At 45.3% G+C, this 26,823-nt stretch overlaps 1 protein-coding gene across 2 annotated transcripts in view; it reads left to right on the top strand.

The window, feature by feature from the left end:
* Nucleotides 1–265: 265 nt before the first annotated feature.
* The window catches only part of LOC144500357 (ectonucleoside triphosphate diphosphohydrolase 4-like), a 92,993-nt gene continuing 66,435 nt past the window's right edge, over nucleotides 266–26,823 (top strand). Inside the window, exons 1-3 of one of the 2 annotated variants that reach the window (XM_078223117.1) lie at nucleotides 266–423; nucleotides 5,185–5,357; nucleotides 12,022–12,201. In XM_078223117.1, the coding sequence (XP_078079243.1) occupies nucleotides 5,350–5,357; nucleotides 12,022–12,201 (188 nt within the window). In that variant the 5' untranslated portion in view covers nucleotides 266–423; nucleotides 5,185–5,349. Of the gene's footprint in view, nucleotides 424–5,184; nucleotides 5,358–12,021; nucleotides 12,202–26,823 lie in introns of those variants that run through there. The other variant, XM_078223118.1, reaches the window with a different exon arrangement.

The following is a 26,823-nucleotide window of genomic DNA, read 5'->3' as shown; positions in this document are numbered from 1 at the left end:
TCCCAGTGTCATGGGGCGGTTTGTGAAACCAGCACCAAAAAAACTACTGACAACTCAAACTCACCGAGACTGTGAACAGACCTTCACTGTGAGGCTTCACTGAGACAATCAGGACATCCCTCAGCCCTGCCTCTGGACTACAGGATCCCATAGCAACCCCGCTGCCGGAAGGCGGCTCTTCCGAGTGGTGCGCGACGCTTTGCGACAGGAGCTGGCGCTTGTCACCCTTGGTTACGTGGCCGCCGTTTTCCGGCCGCGGCTCCTCGGCGGCGGTTTGGCGGCAGCGCGAGCCCGGTGCCCCTGGCAACGGGGGGGGGAGGCAGCGACGTCACCGCCCAGTGACGTCACCTGCGGCCCGCGACTGCTCCGCCGGGGCCCTGGGGCCCTCGACGCTGATTGGCGGATCTGGAGTGACCCTGCCAGGTGAGTGACGTTTGAGAGCCAGGGGGGGCAGAAGGTCATGGGGGAGAGGTCATGGTGAATGGTCAAGTCAGAGGAGAGAGGGTCAGTGGAGGAATGGTCAGTGAAGAAAGGGAGAGAAGGGGGGGGTGGGGTGGGGTGGTTCATGGTGAACGGTCAAGTCAGAGGAGAGAGGGTCAGTGGAGGAAGGGGGGGGTCATGGTGAACGGTCAAGTCAGGAGAGAGGGAGTCATGGGGAGAGTGTCAGTGGAGGAAGGAAAGAGTGCTGGGGAGAGGGTCATTGAGGAGGAGGAGGAAGGTCATGGCCAGTGGTCAGGTCAGAGGAGAGAGGGTCACTGGGGCAAGGGTCAGTGAGGAAAGGGAAGGGAAGAGGGGGAGGGGTCATGGTGAATGGGCAAGTCAGAGGAGAGATCTTCAGTGAGGAAGGGTTATGACGAGAAGGAAGTGGGGGTAGGAGTGAGCTCTGGAGAGAGGGGTCATTGAGGAGGGGGGGTCACAGGGAATGGTCAAAGGGAGAGAGAGTCATGGGGAGAGGGTCAGCAGGGAAAGGGGAGAGGCCAGGGAGCAGGGGACACGGGGAATGGTCAAGTTAGAGGGGGAGAGAGTCAGTGGGGAATGGAGAGAGATATGGGAGAGGGGGATCATTGAGGAGGAGGGTTCATAGGGAATGATCAGATCAGAGGGAGAGAGAGGCAAGGGGTGAAGGTCAGTGGAAGGAGAGAGATCTGGGGGAGGGGGGGTCATTGAGGAGGAGAGGTCATGAGGAATGGTCAGGTCAGAGGGAGAGTCATGGGGAAAGGGTCTGTGGGGGTAGGAGTGCAGCCCAGGGTGAGGGTTATCGGGCGATTGATGAGATTCAGTTGGAGGGATGATCAGTGAAGGAAGAGGGTCAGTGATGGGTGATCACTGGGGGAAGGATTGAGGGTCATGGGGAGAAAGTCAATGGGGGAGATGGTCACTGGGGTGGGGAATCACAGGGGAGAAGGAGAAAGGGTGAGTGTGGTAGGTGGAGGGATGATCAGTGGCAAAGGGCTAGAGGGTCACTGAGGGGGTGGTGGTCAGGGGAGGAGATGGTCATGGGGGAGGCAGTCGGGAGTGATGGCAGGGCGGGAAGTGAGCCTGAGATAATCCTGGGCTATGAGGTGATGGGGAGAGAAGTCAAGAGGTGAAGGGCAAGGAAAAATTGGATGGAAGCATAAAAGTAATTTAGTGTGAATGCTGGAACCTGAAACAAAAACATAAAATGCTGGAAAATTTCCAGACCAGCTGAGATTTTTCAGCATTTTCTGTGTTTGTGTTGGAAGATTGGATGGGTTGAGTAGAGGGAAGGGGTAGTATTTGAGAGCAGAATTGAGTCTGGAAACAATGGAAGGGGAGAATGCAGAGATGAGGAACGAATAGCAGGGCAAGGAAAGATACAGTCCAGGTTGCAGGGAACAGGAGGTTGGAGAGCAGATCTGTATAATTATTTTTCACTTGAATATTACTGAAGAGAGAGACATGTGGTGAAGCTTTTTGATTTGCACTCATCAGGACAAATGCAAGAATGTCAAATTTCAAACAAAGAATTTATACTAAAGGAAAATATTCTTCCTGATGAATGCAGGATGAAAAGCTTCAATAACAAGTCTCTCTTTTCACTAATATTTAAATTTTTTTCACCCGTGTCCAAACAACTCACAGATGCTTCCAAGATATATTTAAATGTAAAGAATAATATTGCGTTGAGAGGTTGTCAAACCTGGTTTGGGGGCGGCACGGTAGCATAGTGGTTAGCACTGCTGTTTCACAGCGCCAGGGACCCGGGTTCGACTCCCGGCTTGGGTCACTGTCCGTGTGGACTCTGCACGGTCTCCCCGTGTCTGCACACCTCCGGGTGCTCCGGTTTCCTCCAACATTCTGAATGACATGCTGGTTAGGTGAATTGACCCGAACAGACTGTGACGACTAGGGGAATTTCACAGTAACTTCATTGCAGTGTTAATGTAAGCCTTACTTGTGACTAATAAATAAACTTTTTTAAAAAACTGGTTTTGAAGCAGGGCTGTTAGTTTCTGTGTCACTTTAATCCCAGTTTCCCATTTCAGAATGTGTAGCAGTCATGTTCATGATGTGGTTCATGGTTGAGATTTGATTAGGACAGTGTAAAAGAGAGCCCAATCTATTGATCATGCACTGTATGCTAGCTTTTATCTCCCGATTAGAAATGCTGACTCCAGTTCAATAAGCTTGCGGTGATCATGTCACAGTGCATCAGCTGCAAGGGCCTGAAATGAATTTTGGCATCTGCTCTCACATCTACTACCCAGTGAAGGAAACCTAATGAGGACTTGTGGGGTGCAGTGGCTTAATCACCTTAAGAGACCAGGGCAAGATTTTCTAGCCCCATCAGGGTCTGGTACAGCGGCAGACAAAGTCCAAAAATACCGATACTGTTCTGATTTCCCAGCATTGGCCATTTGGTGGAGGCAGATTTGGCATTCTCTTGGTAAGCAGTCTATCAGGCTTATTAAGAGCCTTATTAGCAGCAGATAAAGGAGATTGGTCATGATTTTTAAGTTGACCTCCAGTTTCCCAATGCAGCAGGATGGAGATGGGGTGGTAGTTCCATTGCCTGGACATGGGGCAGTAGGCTGGGGTGCAGCACTTCAGAAAAGCTGACAAGCCCTTTCTTTTTAAAGTTTATTTATTAGTCACAAGTAAGGCTTACATTAACATTGCAATGAAGTTACTGTGAAATTCCCCTAGTCGCCATATTCCAGCGCCTGTTTGGGTCAATGCATCTAACCAGCATGTCTTTCAGAATGTGGGATGAAACCGGAGCACCCGAAGGAAACCCACGCAAACGCGGGGAGAAAGTGTAAACTCCGCACAGGCAGTGACCCAAGTCGGGAATCGAACCCGGGTCCCTGGCGCTGTGAGGCAGCAGTGCTAACCACTGTGCCTTGAGTGTGGGTGCAGCTGAAAGCCATTCTGTGGAGGAACATTTAAGACATAGGCACACTGGTGAGTCCCAGTGGAGGCAGTTTTTTTACTTATCACAGCATTTGAGGCTTGTAATGGACATTCTACAATGGGAGTTCTCCCATTTCACAGCACCAACATCCTTTATACTACATAGAATTACATAGAATATACTATTTACTGTTTAAAATAATGGGTCTCCCATTTAAGACAGAGATAAAGAGATTCTTTTTTCAGAGGTTAGTGAGTCTTTAGAACTCTTCCTCAAAAGCAGTCTTTAACTATTTTTAAGGCAGAGGTAGATAAATAGATTCTTGATTTTAAAAAAAGGGATGAAAGATTGTCGTAGGGTAGGGGGGAATGTGGAGTTGAGGTTACAATTAGGTCAGCCAATGATCTTATCGAATAGCAGAACAGGTTCAATAGGCTCAGTAGCCTACTCCTGCTCCTAGTCCATATGTTCATATGATGTATGGCACAAAAGCAGGTCATTGGCCCATTGAGTCCATATCAGTGTTTATGCTTCACTTGAGCCTGCTCCATCTTTGCTCATCTAAATCTACCATCCTAACCATCTATATTTCTTTTTCATCCATATGCTTCTCTAGTTTCCTCTTTAATGCATCTATACTATTTTCTTCAATCACTCTCAGTGGTAGCGGGTTCCACACTCTCACCACTCTTTGGGTAAAAATGTTTCCTTTGGATTTTGTCAATGACTATCCTTTATTGATTGCCCCTAGTAATACTCTTTCCCATATTATTCTCTCTGTATCCACTCTGTCAAAACCTTTCATAATTTTAGACCTCTATTAGATCACCGCTCAGCCTTTTTTCAAGAGAGAAGCAACCCAATCTGCCAATACTTTCCTGATATTTATACCCATGCATTTCTGATATCATCCTTGTAAATCTTGATTTTTGATTTGATTATTGTCACCTGTCACTGTACACAGTGAAAAGTATTGTTTCTTGCGCGCTATACAGACAAAGCATACCATACATAGAGAGAGAAAGGAGAGTGCAGAATGTAGTGTTCCAGTCATAGCTAGGGTGTAGAGAAAGATCAACTTAATGTGAGGTAGGTCCATTCAAAAGTCTGACAGCAGCAGGGAAGAAGCTGTTCTTGAGTCAGTTGGTACGTGACCTCAGACTTTTGCATCTTTTTCCCGATGGAAGAAGGTGGAAGAGAGTATGTCCAGGGTGCGTGGGGTCCTTGATTATGCTAGCTGCCTTTCCAAGGCAGCCTTCTCCAGTGGACCTTCTTCTCCAGTGCCTCTATATCCTTTTTATAAATGGTGACGAGGACTACTCACAGTCTAAGTCTGAACTAACCAAACTTCGATATAGGTTTAGCATATTTTCCCTTCGTTTTAATTCTATTCCTTTAGAACTAAAACCCAGTTTTGCTTAATTTACTTTTCTATTGCCTTGCTAACTTGTGGCACACCTTTTAGTGATTGATGTATTGGTACTGAGTATAACATTCACACACCAGATTGAAGATAGAAATTTCGAAATGTCTAACTTACTAAAGGGGTTGATGTGGCTGAGTTATTGCAAGAAGTGCCACAACTCAGCCACCTGCTGTTACAGAAAATGGCTCAGTGATGGATCAGTCTGAAAGCCTGCATCGGTCATGCAGAATCGCGGGTAGGAAATAATAAATGGAGAGGTCGTGTGAATCTGTTCAGTGCTTAGATCTTTATTGATGCGTTTTGCTGCTGATTATCTGCTATGTCTATCTAACTTTCCTTCAGTCTCTGTTTATCTCCCTCTCTCTCTCAATGTGCTTTTCAGTTAACCTTTGAGCCGTGCATAGCAAAAGGAGGCAGGTCTGACCCACGCTATCAGCAGCGTGCACCTATCAACTCAAGATGTTGAGGTGACATTCAGCAGCAAGAAGCTTAATATAGAAGCCGTGTTGTCAAGGTCCTTCCCTCCTACACACTGTGCCTTTACCATATGGCTAGGTAAGTTGTGCAACTCCTTACCTCATGCTAAATATTTTCAGACTGCATTTTTCTTCATGATTTAACAAGTTAGGTTTGATAATTAAAGGTCGAAAGGATTATTCTTTTTTTAAAAGTTTATTTATTAGTGCCAGAAGGAGGCTTACATTAACACTGCAATGAAGTTACTGTGAAAATCCCCCCGTCGCCACACTCCGGCGCCTGTTCGGGTACACTGAGGGAGAATTTAGCACGGCCAATGCACCTCAGCAGTACGTCTTTCGTACTGTGGGAGGAAACCGGGACACCCGGAGGAAACCCACGCAGACACGGGGAGAACGTGCAAACTCCACACAGACATGTCGGAAATCGAACACGGGTCTCTGGCATTGTGAGGCAGCTGTGCTAACCACTATGCCACCGTGCCATCCTCTGCCTCTTCTCCTCAGTTTAAGGGGCTTATTTTATATCATGGCCTGATGCAGGTCTGGAAATGATGAAACTGTTTGCTTTTGAAAGGGTAATGATCTGTAACTGATGGAGCCAGTGCAGGATAAGTAATTTCATTGGAACTTTGATTATCTGACATTATGAAAAGTGGGGTTCAGGAACATCTCAAAGGATAATGAAAAGGGATAGAAAGTTTAAGCCGTCACAAGTACAATGGACAAAACAGCGTAACAATGACTATGACAGCTTACCAATATGTACAACCCAATGGCCAGCTAACAGCAGTGGAGCCTGTCTATTGCAGTCTACTATGGGCCAAAGTGACTGCTGGCATCTCTTTGCAGGATGCTAACAAATCCAATCATTTTAAATTAATTTGAGTCATGAGACTAAGTTTTGTTTTACTCTATGTGGTTTTTTAAAAATAAGGATTTGAATTTCCCATGCTCACAGGAAGTTCCATGGGATAATGGGACGGCGCCCTGCCAACTACAATTGCCTGCTTATTTTAGCACCGTTGAGAACTCGCAGTACAATGCAGGGCTTTCCTGATGATTTTCAGCACACAACTACAGTGCCAATCAAAGTACCTTGCTTCGACCTTATAAAGAAACATAATATAGAATCCCGACAGTGCAGAAGGGGGCCATTCAGCCCATCGAGCCTGCACCGACAACAATCCACACAGGCCCTATCCCCGTAACCCCATGTATTTACTGTGTTAATCTCCTGACACTAAAGGACAATTCAGCATGGCCAATCAACCTAACCTGCACATCTTTGGACTGTGGGAGGAAACCAGAGCAGCCGGAGGAAACCCACGCAGACACGGGGAGAATGTGCAAACTCCACACAGACCGTGAGACCCGAGGCTGGAATTGAACCTGGGTCTCTGGCGCTGTGAGGTAGCAGTGCTAGCCACTGTGTTGCCTATAGTCTTATCTTGGCAAAGCTGGCACATTATGCGTCAATTGAACGTTGACTGGCAGTGGGCAGGACTTCTATCTATCATTGGGAGGAAGTCCCAACTCGGAGAGCAGTCTGCCAATCAGATTGGCCGATAGCTCTCCAATCCTCTCCAAGTACAGCGCTGCAATGGCCAGAACAGGTACTGCAGCCTCTGCTTGGAACTAAGTCCATAAGCTTTTGGAGCGCTGCTCCTTCGTCAGATGGAGTGGAAATGTGCTTTCAAACAGTGCACAGAGACACAAAATCAAGTTACAGAATACTAATTAGAATGCGAATCCCTACAGCCAGCCAGGTCTTAAAGGTACAGACAATGTGGGTGGAGGGAGCATTAAACACAGGTTAAAGAGATGTGTATTGTCTCCAGACGGAACAGCTAGCTTTAAGACCTGGCTGGCTGTAGGGATTCGCATTCTAATTAGTATTCTGTAACTTGATTTTGTGTCTCTGTGCACTGTTTGAGAGCACATTTCCACTCCATCTGACGAAGGAGCAGCGCTCCGAAAGCTAATGGCGTTTGCTACCAAATAAACCTGTTGGACTTTAACCTGGTGTTGTTAGACGTCTTACTGTGTTCGCCCCAGTCCAACGCCGGCATCTCCACATCATGGAACTAAGTCCCCAGACTAGGTTTGGTGAGGGACGGATTCCATTTCATCTCTCACCGTGGAAGCACGGTGGCACAGTGGCTAGCACTGCTGCCTCTCAGTGTCAGGGGCCCAGGTTCGATTCCAGGCTTGGGTCACTGTCTGTGTGGAGTTTGCATGTTCTCCCCGTGTCTGCGTGGGTTTCCTCCGGGTGCTCCGGTTCCCTCCCACAACCTAAAGATGTGCAGGTTAGGTGAATTGGCATGCTAAATTCTCCCTCAGTGTACCCGAAAAGGCGCCGGAGTGTGGTGACTAGGGGAGTTTCACTGTAACTTCATTGCAGTGTGAATGTAAGCTTACATGTGACTAATAAATAAACTTTATTTATATTTTAAGCCGGTTTGGTGAGTTGAAGTTATCCAGCTGGAAATGAGAAAAAGAGTTGAGAATAACTTTGAACTGGTTCCAGGAGAATGAAGTAAGGGACAGAGTAAAGTATAACTACATACAGAATAAAGTATAAGCCTCCTCCAGCCCCCCTCCGCTCAACAGCTTTCGTATCCCCTAAATTTTCACCCCCGGGGCACAGTAGGAAAAGTTCGGGAAGCACGACCTTCCTCAGTTTGATACAGTTAATTGGCTTTTTAAGCTTCTTCAGAGCTCAGTTCAGAGCCAAACACTTATGTAGACAAATGTGCCAACCTTATTTTGGTCAACACGATCCCAAGACAATGATTATTTCACCTTTTTTTGGCGTTGTTGGCTTTGGATCTTTTCTTAGCATATCTTTACACCCACACTGTTTTGGGGAATAGTGGGGTAAGTGGTGAAAGGATTCTTGAGCTGTCTAACAGCCAATTGAACTGCGTATGGACACTTCCTTCTGTGGCCAACAAGTCCTGGTGTTGAACTTGAACATGGAGATCCTGGTAGGGGTGCTGTCACTGTGCTACAATACCTGCTCTTGTATTTGGATTGCAATTATGAGACGGATGATGCCATAAATACTCATTTTGAGTACAGAGCAGCAATGCTCCCTTGATCCAGTCCAGTGAATATTGGGGAAGAGTTACAATTGCTGTAGAGACCAATAACTTTTGAAAAGAAATTCAAACTTTCAGTAAATGACTTGAAATTTCAAGGTTTCAAGATTTAAGCTGTTACTCTAACAAACTAAAAGCGACATTGACTAAACACCATTTCAGTAGATGCAGATCACCAGCGCGCCTGCCAGCCCAAAGTCGAAACTACAGAAACATCCTGCACTTAACTTTTACAATGACTAAAAATCCCCCTGCCTCAGTTCTACTTTACTCTGTCCCTTAAGTGGATACTTCATTCGTTCAAAGCTCTCCTCAGCTCCCTTTCCCTTTTCCAGCGAGAAAGCTTCCATTTCCCAAAACTGGCTTTCAAGGTGAGGGATGAATTTGAGTCCTTCTCTCTAACCAAAGCTCGGTAAATCATTTAACTTTACTTTAAACCCTCACTAGCTTGGCTTGTTTAATCTGAGCATCCTGCCTGCTGAGCATTAGAGACTTGCTGCCTCAGTCTCTGCTCTCTCCCTTACATTCTTTCAGACTGACCCTGTCTTTGAGATTCAGTGATATTTTGAGGAAAACCTGCAGCCTAATCCGGCAATGGCTTGTCATGGACTCTTCCCCCCCCCCCCCTCTATGGAAATGTGAATCCCATAGGCCTTGTATCCCTTGCATGGGGAGGCGGTAACCTAGTGGTATTATCACCAGAGTATTAATTCAGAAACTTAGCTAATGTCCTGGGGACTTGGGTTCGAATCCCGCCACGGCAGATGGTGACATTTGAATTCAATAAAAAATATCTGGAATTAAGAATCTACTGATGACCATGAAACCATTGTCGATTGTTGGAAAAACCCATCTGGTTCTTTAGGGAAAGAAATTTGCCACCCTTTCCTGGTCTGGCCTACGTGTGACTACAGGCCTACAGCAATGTGGTTGACCCTCAACTGCCCTCTGGCAACTAGGGATGGGCAATAAATGTTGGCCAGCCAGTGACGCCCATGTCCCATGAATGAATAAAAAAAGGTAGAAATCCTCTAGACCAAACCCCCCCCCACCTGACCCGCAACTTAATGGAAGTTTGAGGTACCTGTTTGAGATATAACCAATGAACCTGACAATCCTAACACGTTCCAGGGAGTTGGAAACTAACAGTTTATCCACGATCAGCGCAGCTGCTCAGGTCATTGCTACAGATGTGAATATCTTGTCCCTTTGGACCATCAAAACAACCCAGTCCTCTTTAACCTTTAACAACCAAGCCACCCAGGCTTGTTGCCAGCAGAATTCAGTGAAGATCACAGGACCTCTTCATTGCTCCATGTTACCTCAAATTAAAGACAGTGCCAAAACAAATCGATCTTATCAACTTTGTATTTGTAACAGAAGCCCGGATAACTGAAACTCTGAATAAACCGCAAACTTAAAATGCAATGAATGAAAAGTTAAAGGACCAGAATATTGCTGGTGATCTGTCCTTTACTTTCAAGATCTGGAATTCCTCTTTCTGCTCATATTGCTCTCTCCCCCTTATTCTGACTTGCCACACAATGCATCCTTCAGCAGCCTGGCTGCAGAAACTGCCTACTGGCCTTGGCCACTGTTGCTGTTGTGCCTGTGTTTTGCAGAGGTGTAAGCATAACTCATTGCTGAGAATGAATGTTTGGCACGGTATGTCAGAACAAAAACAAAGCCGTTTGATCTAAAGCTGAGAAGAATAACAGAAGGTCTCAGCTGGGGCCCTTGGTAGAATTGGAATGCAGCCAAAGGGAGATAGTGGCCAACGAGGAGCAAAAGAGTCAAAGGCAAAGTCCCGAAGGAGGTGTCTAACCACAGGTAAAAATGGCCAAGCACAGTGGAATTTCCCTCCAAGATAATCTAGCAAAACGTCAGGCTAGCAATCTAACAGTACTGCCAACTTCACTCAACCCCAACCAGCTGGGGTCTCGGGATGATATTCCTACTTTCTCTGCAATACATGTTGTAGTTATCCATAGGATATTAACTGCTTCAGAGTATTGAGACTCTGTTGCATGCTGTAAACTGTGAGGCATGCATTGAGCTGATATACTTGCAAGCAACCATGAGTGCCTTCAGTAAATAAATACGATAACATTACGTAGTATTCAATATTAAGAACGTACTCAGAAAAAATTATTGTGGGAGGTGACAGTCATGGGCCCAGTAGAAATCACAAAATCCCTACAGTGCAGAAGGAAGCCATTCGGCCCACCGAGTCTGCATCGACAACAATCCCATCCAGGCCCTATCCCCATAACCTCACACATTTACCCCACTGATCCCTCTAATCTACACATCCCCGGGGCAATTTTGCATGGCCAATCAACCTAACCTGCATATCTTTGGACTGTGGGAGCAAGCTGGAGCACCGGGAGGAAACCCATACAGACACGGGGAGAACGTGCAAACTCTGCACAGAAAGTTGACCCGAGCCGGGAATCGAACCTGGGTCCCTGGCGCTGTGAAGCAGCAGTGCTAACCACTGTGCCACCCCAGTGTGTGCTGTGTCTCAGTGCATAGTACATTCTGAATCAGAAAGCCATGAGTTCAAGATTAATTCCAGATTAACTGGCCTGGCACTTCAGTGCAGTACAACTGTTGGCGATACAGTCTTTCAATGAGACTTTAAACTGAAGCCCTCTCAGGAAATGTTAAAGATGTTATGGCACCACTTCAAAGAAAAGCAGGGGAGTTTCATGGGGTCAGATTTTATGGGACCTACCCACCCTTAGCTAAAATGTCAGGGGTGCAGAACCCACCCATAATCCCAATGGCTGCGCTGCAGCTGTTTAATGCCGGGACAGTTGATTGCTTTAAGGCAATATTAATGGTCCTTTCTCAGGAGGCAGTCCCGCTTTAGAGAACTACTGGAAAACCTTAATCCTAGCTGTTCCAGTAGCAATTACTGGGACTGCAGGCAGTTCCTAATGCTGAGGAACCTGGATTTACAGGTAGGTCTGTGGTTGGGGGTCACAATGAGGCAGCTGAGCAGTGACGTCGGGGTGGGGGCCAGATTCACGAGACCATGGGGGAGAGTTGCTGGGGAGATAATGACCACGGATGGGGATGCCTCAGATGGGCCAACCCTAGTGAAAGACGCCCCCCCTTGCCCAACTCCAGCCTGTGCAGCTAAAGCTGCTAGGCTTCTGGGTTTGGCATGTGCCTCCCCCTCTGCCACAGGTAAAAGATGGGATGAGGCCCTCGGGTGGCCAATAATTGGCCACTTAAGGGCTTCAATGGGCCCAAAAGTGGCTTGTTGCCCAACGCCTCCCCTTCACACCCATAAAATTTCAGACAGCTTGGGGATGGTTGGGTAGGCAGCTGGAAAGCCTCCGTGCCCTGCGGTCTGCAAGCTTGTCAACGGAGCACCAAAAAATCCAGCCCCCAGTGTCCTGACCAATATTCATCCCTCGATTAATATCTAAAACAGACGATCCAGTCATTTATTTCATTGCTACGCCCAAGTTGGCTGCCTGGCTTCCTGCATTACCACTTCAAAAGTATTTAATTGGTCGCAAAGGTTGTGAAAAGTGCCATCTAAATGCAAGCCTTTTATTTTTCATTATGTAATGACAGGCAGTAATTACTATAGGATTAAAATGTTGCCTTTGAATTTTCTTTCAGAGTTTGGTTTTCCTGTTTGTTTCCTGCATCGTGGCACTTCAGCCTGTCCCCCCTAAACACCACAGCCCGGCAGAAAGTGGCGTTTGCAGGTGTCCTCTTCACATTCTGTCTACTGTTCTTCCTCATTTTTATGGAATATCGGCATTGGAGGCCAGCATTCAGGGACAAAGAGCTGGAAAAGTAAGTCGAATCTATAGTAAGGCTGGAAATTACTATTGACTATAGCAGGTAAATTTGTTTGACACTCCCCTGTCCATTTTTATTTAGCGGAGGCTTTAATCTATTTGTGAATGGTTCTGTTAAAATAATGAACGATGAAATGTTGTATATGTGTGCTGAATCCTGTGCCAGCTTATTGCCATCGTGACGTGTAGAATGCTTTGAGGCAGAGCAGGTCTTCAACGCAAACAAAATTGGCCCGTTCTGGAAGAAAATGCCAAATAGGCCTGACATCTGCCCAGAAGAAAGGACAGCTCCTGGTTTTTAAGCTGCAAAGGACAGGCTAACACTCCCACTATGTGCCAATGTGGCTAGCTTTAAATGTGAACCAGTGTAAATAGTGAGTGATTGCAGAGCTCTGAGATGCAGAAGGATCTAGGTGTCCCAGTGCATGAACGGCGAAAGGTTAGCGTGCAGATGCAGCAAGTTACTAGCAAAGCTAATAGAATGCTATCGTTTATTGCAAAGGGAATTGAACACAAGAGTAGGGAGGTTATATTTCAATATTACAGGGCATTGGTGAGATTAAATCTGGAGTACTGTGTGCAGTACTGGTCTCCTTATTTAAGGAAAGGTGTATTGGAAGCAGTACAGAAGTTTACTAGATTAATACCTGGAATGGGCACGTTGTCTTCTGAGGAAAGGCTGGACAGACTAGACTTGTATCTGCTGGAGTTTAGAAGGTGACTTGATTGTCACAAGTAAACTTACATTAACACTGCAATGAAGTTGCTGTGAAAATCCCCTCGTCGCCTCATAGAACATAGAACATTACAGCGCAGAACAGGCCCTTCGGCCCACGATGTTGCACCGACCAGTTTAAAAAAAAAAGCAGTGCCACCGTGCCGCCCTCAATTTAATTCACTCCCATTATAAAGTATGTTCACAATTTGCAATCTTGTCCTCAGTGAGAATTTTTAGGAATGCAGCCCTCACAAACGGAAGGACTTTACTGAGATGGGATCAATATAAAATCCCGAATTACATGTTGATAAAGAGCATTGGCTCAAGAGCGGCTTTGTCCTCATGGTGTTTTTATAAATCAGTCTGGTGAGTGAGGCTTGTGACAACATGACACTGGGTGTATAGTTAGTGCACACTATAGATTTTGATTTGACAACTACTGACCATAATGGTACCTTTGCGATCGCTGAAATATCTGGAACTGCACAGAAGACCAGCCAGTCATTGGAAGTGAGGGTGGCACCGTGGCACAGTGGTTAGCACTGCTCCCTCACAACGCCAGGGACCCAGGTTCAATTCCAGCCTTGGGTCACTGTCTGTGTGGAGTTTGCACATTCTCCCTGTGTCTGCATGGGTTTCCTCTGGGTGCTCCGGTTTTCTCCCACAATCCAAAGATGTGCAGGGTAAGGTGGATTGGCCATACTAGATTGCCCCTCAGTGTTCCAAGATATAGCGGGATTGGTGGTGTAAATACGTGGTGTTATGCGGTAAGCCTGAGTAAAAGTCGGTGCAGACCCGATGGGCTGAATGGCCTCCATCTGCCCAGTAGGGATTCTAATATTCTAACAGCTAGTTTAACATTTAAAGAAGGAACCTTCATTTGACAGGGACAGTCAAGTAACAGTCATTTTTATAGGACAGACCAAAGCAGAATGGTGAGATGGAGGAGGTCAAAGGTACAGATAGAAGTCAACTACTTTCATAGCAAGATATAAATAATGGGTTAAGTACCATTTAAATTAATACAGATATAAATAATATTAGTGGATAAGTTGTGCATGGAGAGTTAAGGCGACATGTAGTTTTCAGGTGAGATTGGGTTAGAGAGTACAGAGATGTGATTCACTCATGTATCCTGTTCTTATTTTTCTATTCTGAAATTTTGTGATCCCACTTTTATAATGGAAAATGCTGTTGTAAGATTACCATGCTATAATCACACCCTCTTGCCAATAGTAATGGGGCAGGACTCCCACTGGTGGGAGAATGTAATGTCCAATTTGAGGCCCAGATTTTATGCTGGGTGGCAAAGCAATAGCGCTTGCTGCTGACCTCAAATCAGTTTTCTACAGAGTGGATTTCCCCTTTCCCAATGTCAGTTTGAATCTGGCGCCAAGCCAGGGGATCTCTAGGCATCCACAATAAATTATGGCATCAAACCGGGAAAGCAACCAATTGCATTGAAGTATTCTCATGGACAGCAAATTCGGATGTAAAATGTCTTGATTATCCTTCACTTGATGGCCTAGTGGTATTATTGCTAGACAATTGATCCAGAAAATCAGCTAATGTTCTGGGGACCCGGGTTCGAATCCCGCCACGGCAGATGGTGGAATTTGAATTCAATAAAAAATATCTGGAATTAACAATCTACTGATGACTGTGAAACCATTGTCGATTGTCGGAAAAACCCATCTGGTCCATTAATGTCCTTCAGGGAAGGAAATCTGCCGTCCTTACCCGGTCTGGCCTACATGTGACTCTAGAGCCAGAGCAATGTGGTTGACTTTCAACTGCCCTCCAAGGGCAACTAGGGATGGGCAATAAAATGCTGGCCCAGCCTGCAACGTCCGTGTCCCACAAGTGAATTAAAAAAAATCTACCTCCACTCAAACTTGTTACTCCAAATTGCAAATGGTAAGAAAACAGAGGCTTGTTGACTCTCGAACTTTCTCCTTTCATCCCCTTAACTCCATCTTCTGTTTCCCTCCACATCTTTGCCTTCAAAATTCAACTTTAAAAAAAAAATTAGAATTAGGAATGAGAGTACCTGTTTGCCTTTCTTGTCTTCCTCTCGTTCTATCCCCTCTGTCATCCGGTTTAACCCTTGACTTTGACCTTATTTGTTACTCTAAAAGCAGGCAAGGAAATCAGCAGTCTGTAGAACTTAGCTTTCTTTCTGAAAATTGAAGTAACATTGCAGACATACTTTAAGAAAGACCTCAGTTTAGCTTTTGATAATTGTCCTCAACTGCTTCAAATCGTTTTGCGAAACGTTTGAACACAAACGGCTAGATACCAAAGAAAAAGTAATTGGCGTAGCTGACGGAGCAGCAGCTTGGGAAATGAGTTAGACCGCACACAGGCACAGACTCACAGTGTGACAGCCCTGGACAAAAATATCTGCCAGAACCCCAGGCTTTCAGGAAAGGCTAAGGTCTTGACCAAATTTTAATAAAGGCATTAAAAGACAGAAACGACAATTCAATGGATAAGTATAATCATTGTCTTTTAGAATGTGTAATTTTAAAGCTTATTTATTTTGGTTAAACCCCTATTTTGGACATTAGAAATTTCAATTTTTGAAGAAAGAATTATGAATGAAATAAATTTAAGAAAGCACTTTTAAGAGAATTGTAGGAATGCGATGGCCAGATCGTGGATTCAGACTGATGACCATACATCGTTTTGCCATTATAAAATGTAGAATAAGAAGTCTCACAACACCAGGTTAAAGGAGGATCGGGTGAGTGGAGAAAGGACTCGGCTGATGAAGGAGCAGCGCTCCAAAAGCTCGTGATTCCAAATAAAGCTGTTGGACTTTAACCTGGTGTTGTGAGGCTTCTTGCTCTGCCCACCCCAGTCCAACGCCGGCACCTCCACATCATTATAAATGTAGGCATTGTAATTTATATTAAAAAAGAAATCGATAACGAAATGTATGACAAAAATTGTTAAAGTAGCGAGTTGGATGGATTTGAATCTTGACCAAGCAAGAAGGGTTTTTTTTTGTTGCGCTGTATAGTGGGAGTTAAACATCGCAGCCATAGCTCAGATCTCTGCCCATAACCTGTCAGAAAAGATTTGTAACTATCCTGCTCAATCTACAGCTCAGAGACAGGCTCCTGCCATGTCTTGCTGTCATTGTTAGCCATTCTGTTCCCATCATAATCTCCTGCTCTACAGGAACTCAATCAAGCTTATTTATTATTCACCACAAGGACCAACCATCCGATCAAAGAAGATTCAATCAGCGATCTCTATCAAAAGTCGCTGGTATTCTTCCTTTTTCCTGTCACGCTTCCCGTAATCGGGTGAGCCAAAAGCCATATTTCAGCTTTCGTGTGTCACATTTTTTTCAAATCTTTCACAAACTTTGTTTCCTTTTGGCATAATTCGCAGTAATTGCTGAATGTATTACTGCTTCATCTGTGAGGCAAGACTGAGCATGATGCTACTGATATATAAAAGGTCCTGATCCAGATCTGACTTCAGCCTAGACCTAGACCAGTTTTTCTATGTTTCTATTAGGTAGGCCTGAAAGGTAGGGATATGTTCGGCACAACTTGTGGGGCCGAAGGGCCTGTTTTGTGCTGTAATTTTTCTATGTTTCTTCTATGTTTCTAGACCTGTTGACAGGTTAGGCCATTATATCATTTGTAAATTGTATATGCCATTTTGTTATTGGCCATAAGATTATTATTTTTTTAAAATGCTTGCACTTGTGAATATCTTTAAGTTCCCTTCACCCCCCCTTTCTGTCCCAATTTGCTCCGTAAAGTGTTGATTCTTTCTGAGAGATAGTTCCCAGGATGCGGATTGGCTTCCACTACTTCATCTCAAGTGGCCCTAAGTATTGTGTGGGTTGAGGATTGGGAGGCCTTTCAAACAGTCACATCGTAGTGAAGGCCAATCTTATCCTTGCTCAACATCCAGGCAAAGATGTGGGAATACAAACACACCCGATGGAGATTCAGAGTGGGTAGCCTATTTTAACCTTTATAACCATGCTGTGTTGTGGCCAATTGTTGTGCCTACTACCTTCATCCCTAATATGATCAGCTAATGCCACAAACCGAGAGTTGAACCTGCGATCCTTCTGCCTTGTACAATCAGCTGGCCACTGGCTGATTTACAAGGATGATAACAGAGAGAACAGAATTGTGTGGGTATAAATATCAGACAAAGATGAGCAGGCTTGCTTTCCTTTCTGAGGAATGGCCTGTTAGAGGTCTTTAAAATGATGATGTGGAGATGCCAGTGTTGGACTGGGGTGGGCACAGTAAGAAGTCTCACAACACCAGGTTAAAGTCCAACAGCTTTATTTGCCATCACGAGCTTTCGGAGTGCTGCTCCTTCATCAGGTGAGTGATCATCAGGTGATAAAGGAGCAGCACTCCAAAAGCTCGTGATGGCAAATAAACCCGTTGGACTTTAACCTGGTGTTGCGAGACTTCTTACTTTAAAATGATGAAAGCTTCTGGGCGGCACGGTAGCACAGTGGTTAGCACTGCTGCTTCACAGCTCCAGGGTCCCGGGTTCGATTCCCGGCTCGGGTCACTGTCTGTGTGGAGTTTGCACATTCTCCTCGTGTCTGCGTGGGTTTCCTCCGGGTGCTCCGGTTTCCTCCCACAGTCCAAAGATGTGCAGGTTAGGTTGATTGGCCAGGTTAAAAAAATTGCCCCTTAGAGTCCTGGGATGCGTAGGTTAGAGGGATTAGCGGGGAAAATGTGTGGGGGTGGGGCCTGGGTGGGATTGTGGTCGGTGCGGACTCGATGGGCCGAATGGCCTCCTTCTGCACTGTAGGGTTTCTATGATGAGAGTGAATAAAGTGTCTGAGGAAGGATGTCCTTGCTATAGAGGGAGTACAGCGAATGTTTACCAGGCTGATCCCTGGGATGGCAGGTCTGTCATATGAGGGGAAACTAAGTCGGTTAGGATTATATTCAATGGAGTTTAGAAGAGTGAGAGGGGATCTCATAGAAACTTATAAAATTCGAACAGAATTAGACAGGGTAGATTCAGAAAGAATGTTCCCGATGGTGGGGGAGTCCAGAACTAGGGATCATAGTTTGGGATAAGGGGTAAACCTTTTAGAACTGAGGTGAGAAGAAGTTTCTTCACCCAGAGGGTGGTGAATGTGTGGAATTCACTCCCACAGAAAGTAGCTGAGACCAAAACGTTGTCGGATTTCAAGAAGAAATTAGATATAGCTCTTGGGGCTAAAGGGATCAAGGGATATGGGAGGAAGGGGAGGATCAGCCATGATCAAGATGAATGGCAGAGCAGGCTTGAAGGGCCGAATGGCCTCCTGCTTCTAGATTCTATGTTTCTCCTCCATCTTATTTTGTTCAGTCCTTATTTGGGGCTCAATGTCTTCCAATTATGAAGTCTCTGGACCTGAAATGTGAACGTCTCTCTCCCCTCTCTCTAAATGCTGACTGACCTGCTGTGTATTTGCAGAATTTTCTGTTTATAATGCCACAGCGTAGAGACAAAGGACAGGGTGTAACATCCATGAGATGGTCTTATGCCTGAAATCGGAATGAATTTGCTTGAAGTTCAAGCAGATCTGGTGTAAGAACAGAAAATGCTGGAAATACTCAGCTAGTCCTGCAGCGGTGGAAAGTGAAGCAGAGCTATTGGTTGGAATCTTGTGTCCTCCATTTGGCACATTTGGTATTGGGGGGTGGGGTGCCACCTGGCTCCCACTGTCTTCGTTGGGGCCTCCAAGCTTGGCTCCGCCGAATACCCCACGGAACATGCCTCCCTTATCGCCATTTGGGCCTGGCTACAGAACCCAGAAGTGGCCACTGATCCTGGTGACAGTGCCGGGGCCGCGAATGGCCAGCATCTCTCGGAGCTGGGACTTCCCAAATGGGGGCGGAAGTCTCGCCTGAGCCAATTAACCCTCTGAAAATTTAATGGGTGTGGGGCAACTCCAACAGAGCTGGGGTGCGCTCACCATCAGCTTTTACCATCCAGGAACTCCAGTGAAGTGCAAAATTCTGCCCTTAGAAACTGAGAAGTGTGACTTGGATAATTGAACTGCATGAATCAGACATGGCAAGCTGCCATTTGGTCATTTAGCAGCTTGCTCAGGTGTGACTGAATATATATTTTCTCCAGTATTTTCAGGTGAAGGACAGGCTGTATCTCTATCTGAGTTTTCATGAGCCAGAAACCTGACCTCATCCAAAATTCTGCTGCCCATGTCCTCACATATTCACCCTCTATGCCTACTGATCTAAAGCATGTGAGAGCAGAAAAACGTTCTACTTAGACTGATAGGTGGATTGACTGGCCTTCCTCGTGCTCTATTTTTAAACAAAAGTAGCCTTCAGAGGTTATATTTCTGCTTTACTCCTTTCCCAAGGTTAAATCTAGTCATATTTTTCCAGTCAACGTAAAGCTGACGGTTTTGATGGCCTTGAGCTCCCTCCCTGCCCCTCCAATTAATTAATGGCCCACAGAAAGTGTGTACTGTGCAAACTATACCACATATTGTCCCAACCCTTTGCTGCTGCGCATGAGGAACAAAAATATACAGAACTTGCAGCACTGAAACAGGTTGTTCAGTTCATCTACTCTGAGTGGCTGTTCATGGCCCACAAGAATCTTCTTCCACCTTAATTCACCGAACCTCATCAACATAACCATTGATTCCTTTCTAATGTATTCCTAATCTATTCCTTTTTAATAGATAGATCGATAGATACCCTACAGTGCAGAAAGAGGCCCTTCGGCCCATCGAGTCTGCACCGACCACAATCCCACCCAGGCCCTATCCCCATATCCCACCCACTAATCCCTCTAACCTAGACATCTCAGGACTCGAAGGGGCAATTTTTAGCATGGCCAATCAACCAAACCTGCACATCTTTGGACGGTGGGAGGAAACCGGAGCACCCGGAGGAAACCCACGCAGACACGAGGAGAATGTGCAAACTCCACACAGACAGTGACCCAAGCCAGGAATCGAACCCAGGTCCCTGGAGCTGTGAAGCAGCAGTGCTAACCACTGTGCTACCGTGCCGCCCACAGCAGCATGTATACACATTAAAAGAGAAGCTGGATAAACAATCAAAATTGATTGCATTTGATACCATTTGGGGTCTCGTGCTTTCAGTAAAGCTAGGGTTTAGAGAATTTTAACCAGATAACAAGTGAGATATAAGTCCTGTCATGACATTTAAGAATTTTTGGGAGGGGGGAAAAAGAAGAAAGAATGCCAATGCCTCAATTTTCCAGATTCAAGGAATTTTCCAGGAATTCAAGATCAATCCAAGACACTTCTGTGCCCAACCCTGGAGAAAAATAATCAGGATGTTTAAAAAGATTGTTTTTTTTCTTGTAATTTTCTTTGGACATTTCTCTTTACCAGATATAAAAAATATTGAAAGCAGGAAAAAGACTGTTTTACAGCGAATCAGTATCCAGTCGGGTAATGAGTGTTTTTGTTTTCCATTGACATGGGAAGGCAGTACATCACAAGGATGGATGAGTTGTCTGACTAATGGCTGGACAAATCATGCGATGAAATCTCCAGGACAGGAAACTTATATCTCACTTGTTATCTGGTTCAAATTCTCTAAACCCTAGCTTTAATGAAAGCACTAGACCCCAAATGGTTTCAAATGCAATCAATTTTGATTGTTTATCCAGCTTCTCTTTTAATGTGTATACATTAAAAAGGAATAGATTAGGAATACATTAGAAAGGAATCGGTGGTTATGTTGATGAGGTTCGGTGAATTAAGGTGGAAGAAGACTCTTGTGGGCCATGAACAGCCACTCGGAGTAGATGAACTGAACAACCTGTTTCAGTGCTGCAAGTTCTGTATAATTTTGTTTCTCATGCGCAGCAGCAAAGGGTTGGGACAATATGTGGTATAGTTTGCACAGTACACACTTTCTGTGGGCCATTAATTAATTGCAGGGGCAGGGAGGGAGCTCAAGGCCATCAAAACCGTCAACTTTACGTTGACTGGAAAAATATGACTAGATTTAACCTTGGGAAAGGAGTAAAGCAGAAATATAACCTCTGAAGGTTACATTTGTTTAAAAATAGAGCACGAGGAAGGCCAGTCAATCCACCTATCAGTCTAAGTAGAACGTTTTTCTGCTCTCAAATGCCTTACGCGCAAGGAAGAATTTGGGAGACATTCTGTGATAAGTTTTGTTTCAAATGAATCCAGAAGAAATGTTTAAGGATCAGAAATCTTCCAAATGTTTTCCTGTGGTTGAAAATTCATGTTCATTAAAATTCTGCATGGCCAGAAATTCTCTGGCATTTCATCCTGCCCTTCATTGGCGAATCTAGGTAGTAAGTATTGATGTACTTTAGTGAATCACCTGAAGCTGATCTGTTCTTATCCAGGAGTTGATCTAGGTTAACTTTCTAATGCAGCACTGAGGAAGTGCTATATTGTCAATGGTGCCGTCTCCTGCATCGGACATTGCATCAAAATCCTGTCTACTTGTTTTAGTGTTTCAGGTTGGATATTTAAAGATTCCATGGCACTATATGAAAACAATCAGGAAATTCTCTTGGTTGTACTGTCCCAACATTTATCCCTTAATCAACAGCACCAGAAATGCAGGAACTAGTCATTCATCTCATTGTTGCTGGTGGGATCTAGAAACTGTGTAAAATGGCTACCTTGCAAAATGGCTGCCACACAAGCTTTACTCTTCAAAATAACTGGAGTTCAAGAATTTTTGATCAATGTTTTTGCACTACAGTGTTTGTCCCCTTCCATCATCTCCTGAAGCTATTGATTCTGCTGCTGCAGTACGGTTCCTCGGAGCAGTTGATCTCTGGGGCTCACTGAAGTGTACAGCTGACAGGCAAAAGCTTTCCACCTGACTTCCAAGAGGACCCCTGGCCTCTACCTCTGTTCTCATAGAAGAACAGAAGCAGTGGTGGAAATTACAGCGAGAGGATGAGTTTTATAACTTTACAGCTTCATTCACAAACAGAGGGTCAATTGTGGATTTCTTTTTCCTGTTCATTCCCAAAATGTGGGGATTGCTGGCAAGCCCAGGATTTATTGCCCCTCCCTAGTTCCCCGTGCGGCGAACCTCCTTCTTGAGCCACTTCAGTCCAGGTGGTGATGGTATCTCCATGACGATATAGGGTCTAAGATATAGTTCCAAGATTTTGACCCACTGACAAAAAATACTCTTGAGTATCAACACTTCGCCTTATTTTGCGCTGCCAACTATGTCATTCTATTTAATTCATTTATTATTATCACAAGTAGGCTTACATTAACACTCCAATGTACTTACTGTGAAAATCCCCTCGTCGCCACACTCCGGCGCTTGTTCGGGTACACTGAGGGAGGATTTAGCAAGGCCAGTGCACTTAACCAGCACGTCTTTTGGAGTGTGGGAGGAAACCAGAGCACCCGGAGGCAATCCACGCAGACACGGGGAGAACGTGCAGACTCCGCAAAGACAGTGACCCAAGCCGGGTCCCTGGCACTGTGAGGCAGCAGTGCTAACCACTGTGCCACCATGCTGCCCTTATTTTAAGAAAGGATTACAGTAAAGCAGTTAGGGCTTTGTGGCTGTTTGCTTCAGAGAAGAAAGAGAATCATAGAATCCTACAGTGCAGAAGGAGGCCATTTGGCCCATCGAGTCTGCAGCGACCACAATTCCACCCAGGCCCTATCCCCATTACACCATGCACTTACACTAGCTCGTCCCCCTGACACTAAGGGACCATTTAGCATGGCCAATCCACCTAACCTGCACATCTTTGGACTGTGGGAGGAAACCGGAGCACCCGGAGGAAACCCACGCAGACACGGGGAGAATGTGCAAGCTCCACACAAACAGCTTATTGGTAGCGTTCTTTGAAGTAGGCTTTAATTGATTTAAAATTTTGGTGCACATTTTAGAAAGCTTTGCACTAATCCACCAAGTGTGGATGCACAATTTCACAATGTTTACATAAGAACATAAGAAATAGAACATAAGACACTTATGGATGCACAATTTCACAATGTTTACATAAGAACATAAGAAATGGGGCGGCACGGTAGCACAGTGGTTAGCACTGCTGCTTCACAGCTCCAGGGTCCTGGGTTCGATTCCCGGCTCGGGTCACTGTCTGTGTGGAGTTTGCACATTCTCCTCGTGTCTGCGTGGGTTTCCTCCGGGTGCTCCGGTTTCCTCCCACAGTCCAAAGATGTGCGGGTTAGGTTGATTGGCCAGGTTAAAAATTGCCCCTTAGAGTCCTGAGATGCGTAGGTTGGAGGGATTAGCGGGTAAATATGTGGGGGTAGGGCCTGGGTGGGATTGTGGTCGGTGCAGACTCGATGGGCCGAAGGGCCTCCTTCTGCACTGTAGGGTTTCTAAGCAGGAGTAGGCTATTCGGCCCCTGGAGTCTGCTCTGCCATTTAATACAATAATAACTGATCCACTTCAACTCCACTTTCCTTCCTGCTCTTCATTTCTCTTGATTCCCTGAGAGATTTTTAAAAAACCTATAGATTTCAATCTTAAATGAACTCAACAGTGGACACCACAATGCTCTGGGGTAGACAATTCAAAAGATTCACAACTTTCTGAGTGAAGAAATATCTCCTTACCTCAGTCCTAAACCATAGAATCCCTACAGTGCAGAAGGAGGCCATTCAACCCAATGAGTCTGCACCAACCACAATCCCACACAGGCCCTATCCCCATAACCCCACACATTTACCGTAACTAGTCTCCTGACACTAAGGGGTAATTTAGCATAGCCAATCCGCCTAACCTGCACATCTTTGGACTGTGGGAGGAAACCGGAGGAAACCCACGCTGACATGGGGAGAACGTGCAAACTCCACACAGATAGTGACCCAAGCCGAGAATCGAACCCGGGTCCCTGGCGCTGTGAGGCAGCAATACTAACCACTGTGCCACCGTGCCAGCCTTTATTAACCCTTATCTTGAGGCCGCGCCTTATGTTCTCGATTTCCCCAGCCAGAAGAAACAACCTCTCAGTGTCTACCCAGTCTAAGCCCCTTCAGAATCTTGTATGCTTGTGTGTTAAAATAGTCCTTCACCTAATTTCCCATGTGGAAAAATCATCAGATTGATTAACTCTGTCATCTCAACTCTGTCTCTCATTAATCCAGTAAATCAACTTGCATTTCAAACAACTGCCTTCTTAGAAATGAATACCTCCAAGTTACTCACATTGATGCAGTAGATAACGCTATATGATGGAGTGATACCAAGCTGCAAATTGTAAGCTTGCTTTAAAAACATTTCTGCTTATCCCTACCCTTGATGTACGAAGGAAGTCATCTCTGACCTCTTCCGAGAATTGCATACTGTGTTCTTTTAGGTTGTCCTGATGGTTGAGAGGTAAGCACAGAGAGAGGATTAAGGATTAACTATTATTAGCTCCTCCGCTCTCGCAAAAGCAATGATCTATTTTTGGACATCTTAAGTTTGTGTCCAGGGAACGTTTCCTCGTGTAATCTGGACCCATCGGCGCACATTGTGCTTTGCTGTTCATTTTCTTTCCCAGATGTGACAGTTTACGTAAAATCGCAATTTATTGCTCCATCTGACACTGACCTTCTTGCTGTGTTTTGATGGAAACGGCTTCCTCCTATTGAGAAGGCAACCCTGTGCCCAGGGTATCGGTGTAGGGAAGTACCAATTTGCTCTCAAGTGCATGTTTCCAGGAATGATTGATGTCCATCTGTTTCAATAAAAATCTCACATTGTTTCTGTATGCTTCATTTTTCTATTTTAAGCTCTTGCACCCTTCATCCCCTAAATGCCACACATTGTAGAACATTCCCCCACCCCCTTCCCCTCACTGGCATGTGCCAATCCCACTTCAGAGGAAACTTTCCAGTGTGAACTGTGATGTTACATAGAATCATAAAATCCCTACAGTGCAAAAGAGGCCATTTGCCCCGTCGAGTCTGCCTGGGTAAGATACTCCTGTCAGGCCGTCTCCCCCACCCTATCCCTGTAACCCCACACATTTGCCATGGCTAATCCATCTAACTACACATCTTGGGTCAATTTAGCATGGCCAATCCACCTAACTTGCGCATCTTTGGACTGTGGGAGGAAACCAGAGCACCCAGAGGCAACCCGCACAGACACAGGGAGAATGTGCAAACTCCACATAGGCAGTCACCCAAGGGCGGCACGGTGGCACAGTGGTTAGCACTACTGCCTCACAGCTCCGGGGACCTGGGTTCGATTCCCGGCTTGGGTCACCGACTGTGTGGAGTTTGCACGTTCTCCCCGTGTTTGCATGGGTTTCCTCTCTCAGTCCAAAGATGTGCGGGTTAGGTTGATTGGCCATGTTAAATTGCCCCTTAGTGTCCCTGGATGTGTAGATTAGAGGGATTAGTGGGGTAAATATGTGGGGTTACGGGGATAGGGCCTGGGTGGGATTATGATTAGTGCAGACTCGATGGGCTGAATGGCCTCCTTCTGCACTGTAGGGATTCTATGATATTGTAGGAATTCTATGACTGGAATCGAATCCAGGTCCCTGTGAGGCAGCAGTGCCACCGTGCTGCCCATTTGCTGAATTATTATTTGTCCCCATTAGTGACTTTCTTTCACCTTAATTCTTCCCTAACCTGGAGCGCTAGGGAAAACTGAGTACCTTTTTGTAGCCTGTTTGGGATCAGCTAACTCTTGCATGAACTGGAGGAACAACAATGGGACCTCCATGATCTCCACAGTTGTTCCACATTAAACAACAAGCTTATAAACTGGACCAACAAGGAGCCCCTCCTTGGGCATCTGTTAAAGAAAGAATGATATTTGATGTCATTCTCTGTTACATTTTCCAGCTGTAATTGTAATGGGCTTTTGATCAGAAAAGCGAGTCACAAATTGTCTGTTTCAAATATCGTATATTTCAATACCAATAGCCAGCTCTGAGAGATTCAGAATAGGAGCAAAATGAGTCACAAAAGCATGTCACCGCCCGTGGAAGCATTGCTTTCCGGTGATTCACCTGGCTTTTCCCGTCAGTCAGTCAGTCAGTTGTTTGAAATGTGCCTTGCAACGCACAAAGCAACTACCTGTGCTTGTGGGCGATATTTTGAGCTAAAATTCTACTAACGGAAGGAGCGCTGTGGCTAATTTGAGGGGAGGCTTCTCTCAGTTATAGGTGACGCAGACTCAGATGGTACCGTGTTCACTGCCTGCACAAGCAGCAACCTGGCAGTGGACCCCTCTGATAAAGTGCGTCCTTCTGAAATCTTTGCAGTTGGAAATTTTGATGTATGCACCCAGGGGTTGACGCAATGACTCCTTTCTTTTTCATTCAGCAGTGCAGTAATCTTAAAATAGGCTTTCACTAAATCTTCAGCTGCTTTTATTCTGCATCTGTGTTGGGGTTAAATATTATCACCACTGAGCCAATAGTTGCAAACATGACAATTTTCAAATCTTTTTTATTTGTTTGATTTTTTAAAAAATGATTAAAAGAAACACTTCAGAGCTTTGCGTGCATGTCTTGGAAACGTCACTTATTGAATGCCCAATTCATACTTGTAAATTGTTAACTGTGTGCTGCTGTATGCAAGCGTATGTTCAGTAGTTTTCGTTAGTCATTGTTGCTGAGTTTTCTCATGTACTCTGGTAAGTCTCTGAGAATTTGATTGTGTCGTGACTGGAATTAGAGCCATCACTATCAGACAGACTGCAGAGTAAGGATTCTGATCAACCGCAATAGGCAGATGTAACCACCTAACTTCTTACGACCAGTTATTCCACGATTTAATTTTAAGTTTAAAGGTTATTTATTAGTCAAAAGTAAGGCTTACATTAACACTGCAATGAAATTACTGTGAAATTCCCCTAGTCGCCCCATTCCGGCGCCTATTCAGGCCAATGCACCCTAACCAGCACGTCTTTC

This window comes from Mustelus asterias, chromosome 11 (assembly GCF_964213995.1).
Source record: "Mustelus asterias chromosome 11, sMusAst1.hap1.1, whole genome shotgun sequence".
Taxonomy (NCBI): Eukaryota; Metazoa; Chordata; class Chondrichthyes; order Carcharhiniformes; family Triakidae; genus Mustelus; species Mustelus asterias.
Note: the sequence above shows the minus strand (reverse complement) of the source record. Positions and strands in the feature narration are given on the sequence as shown.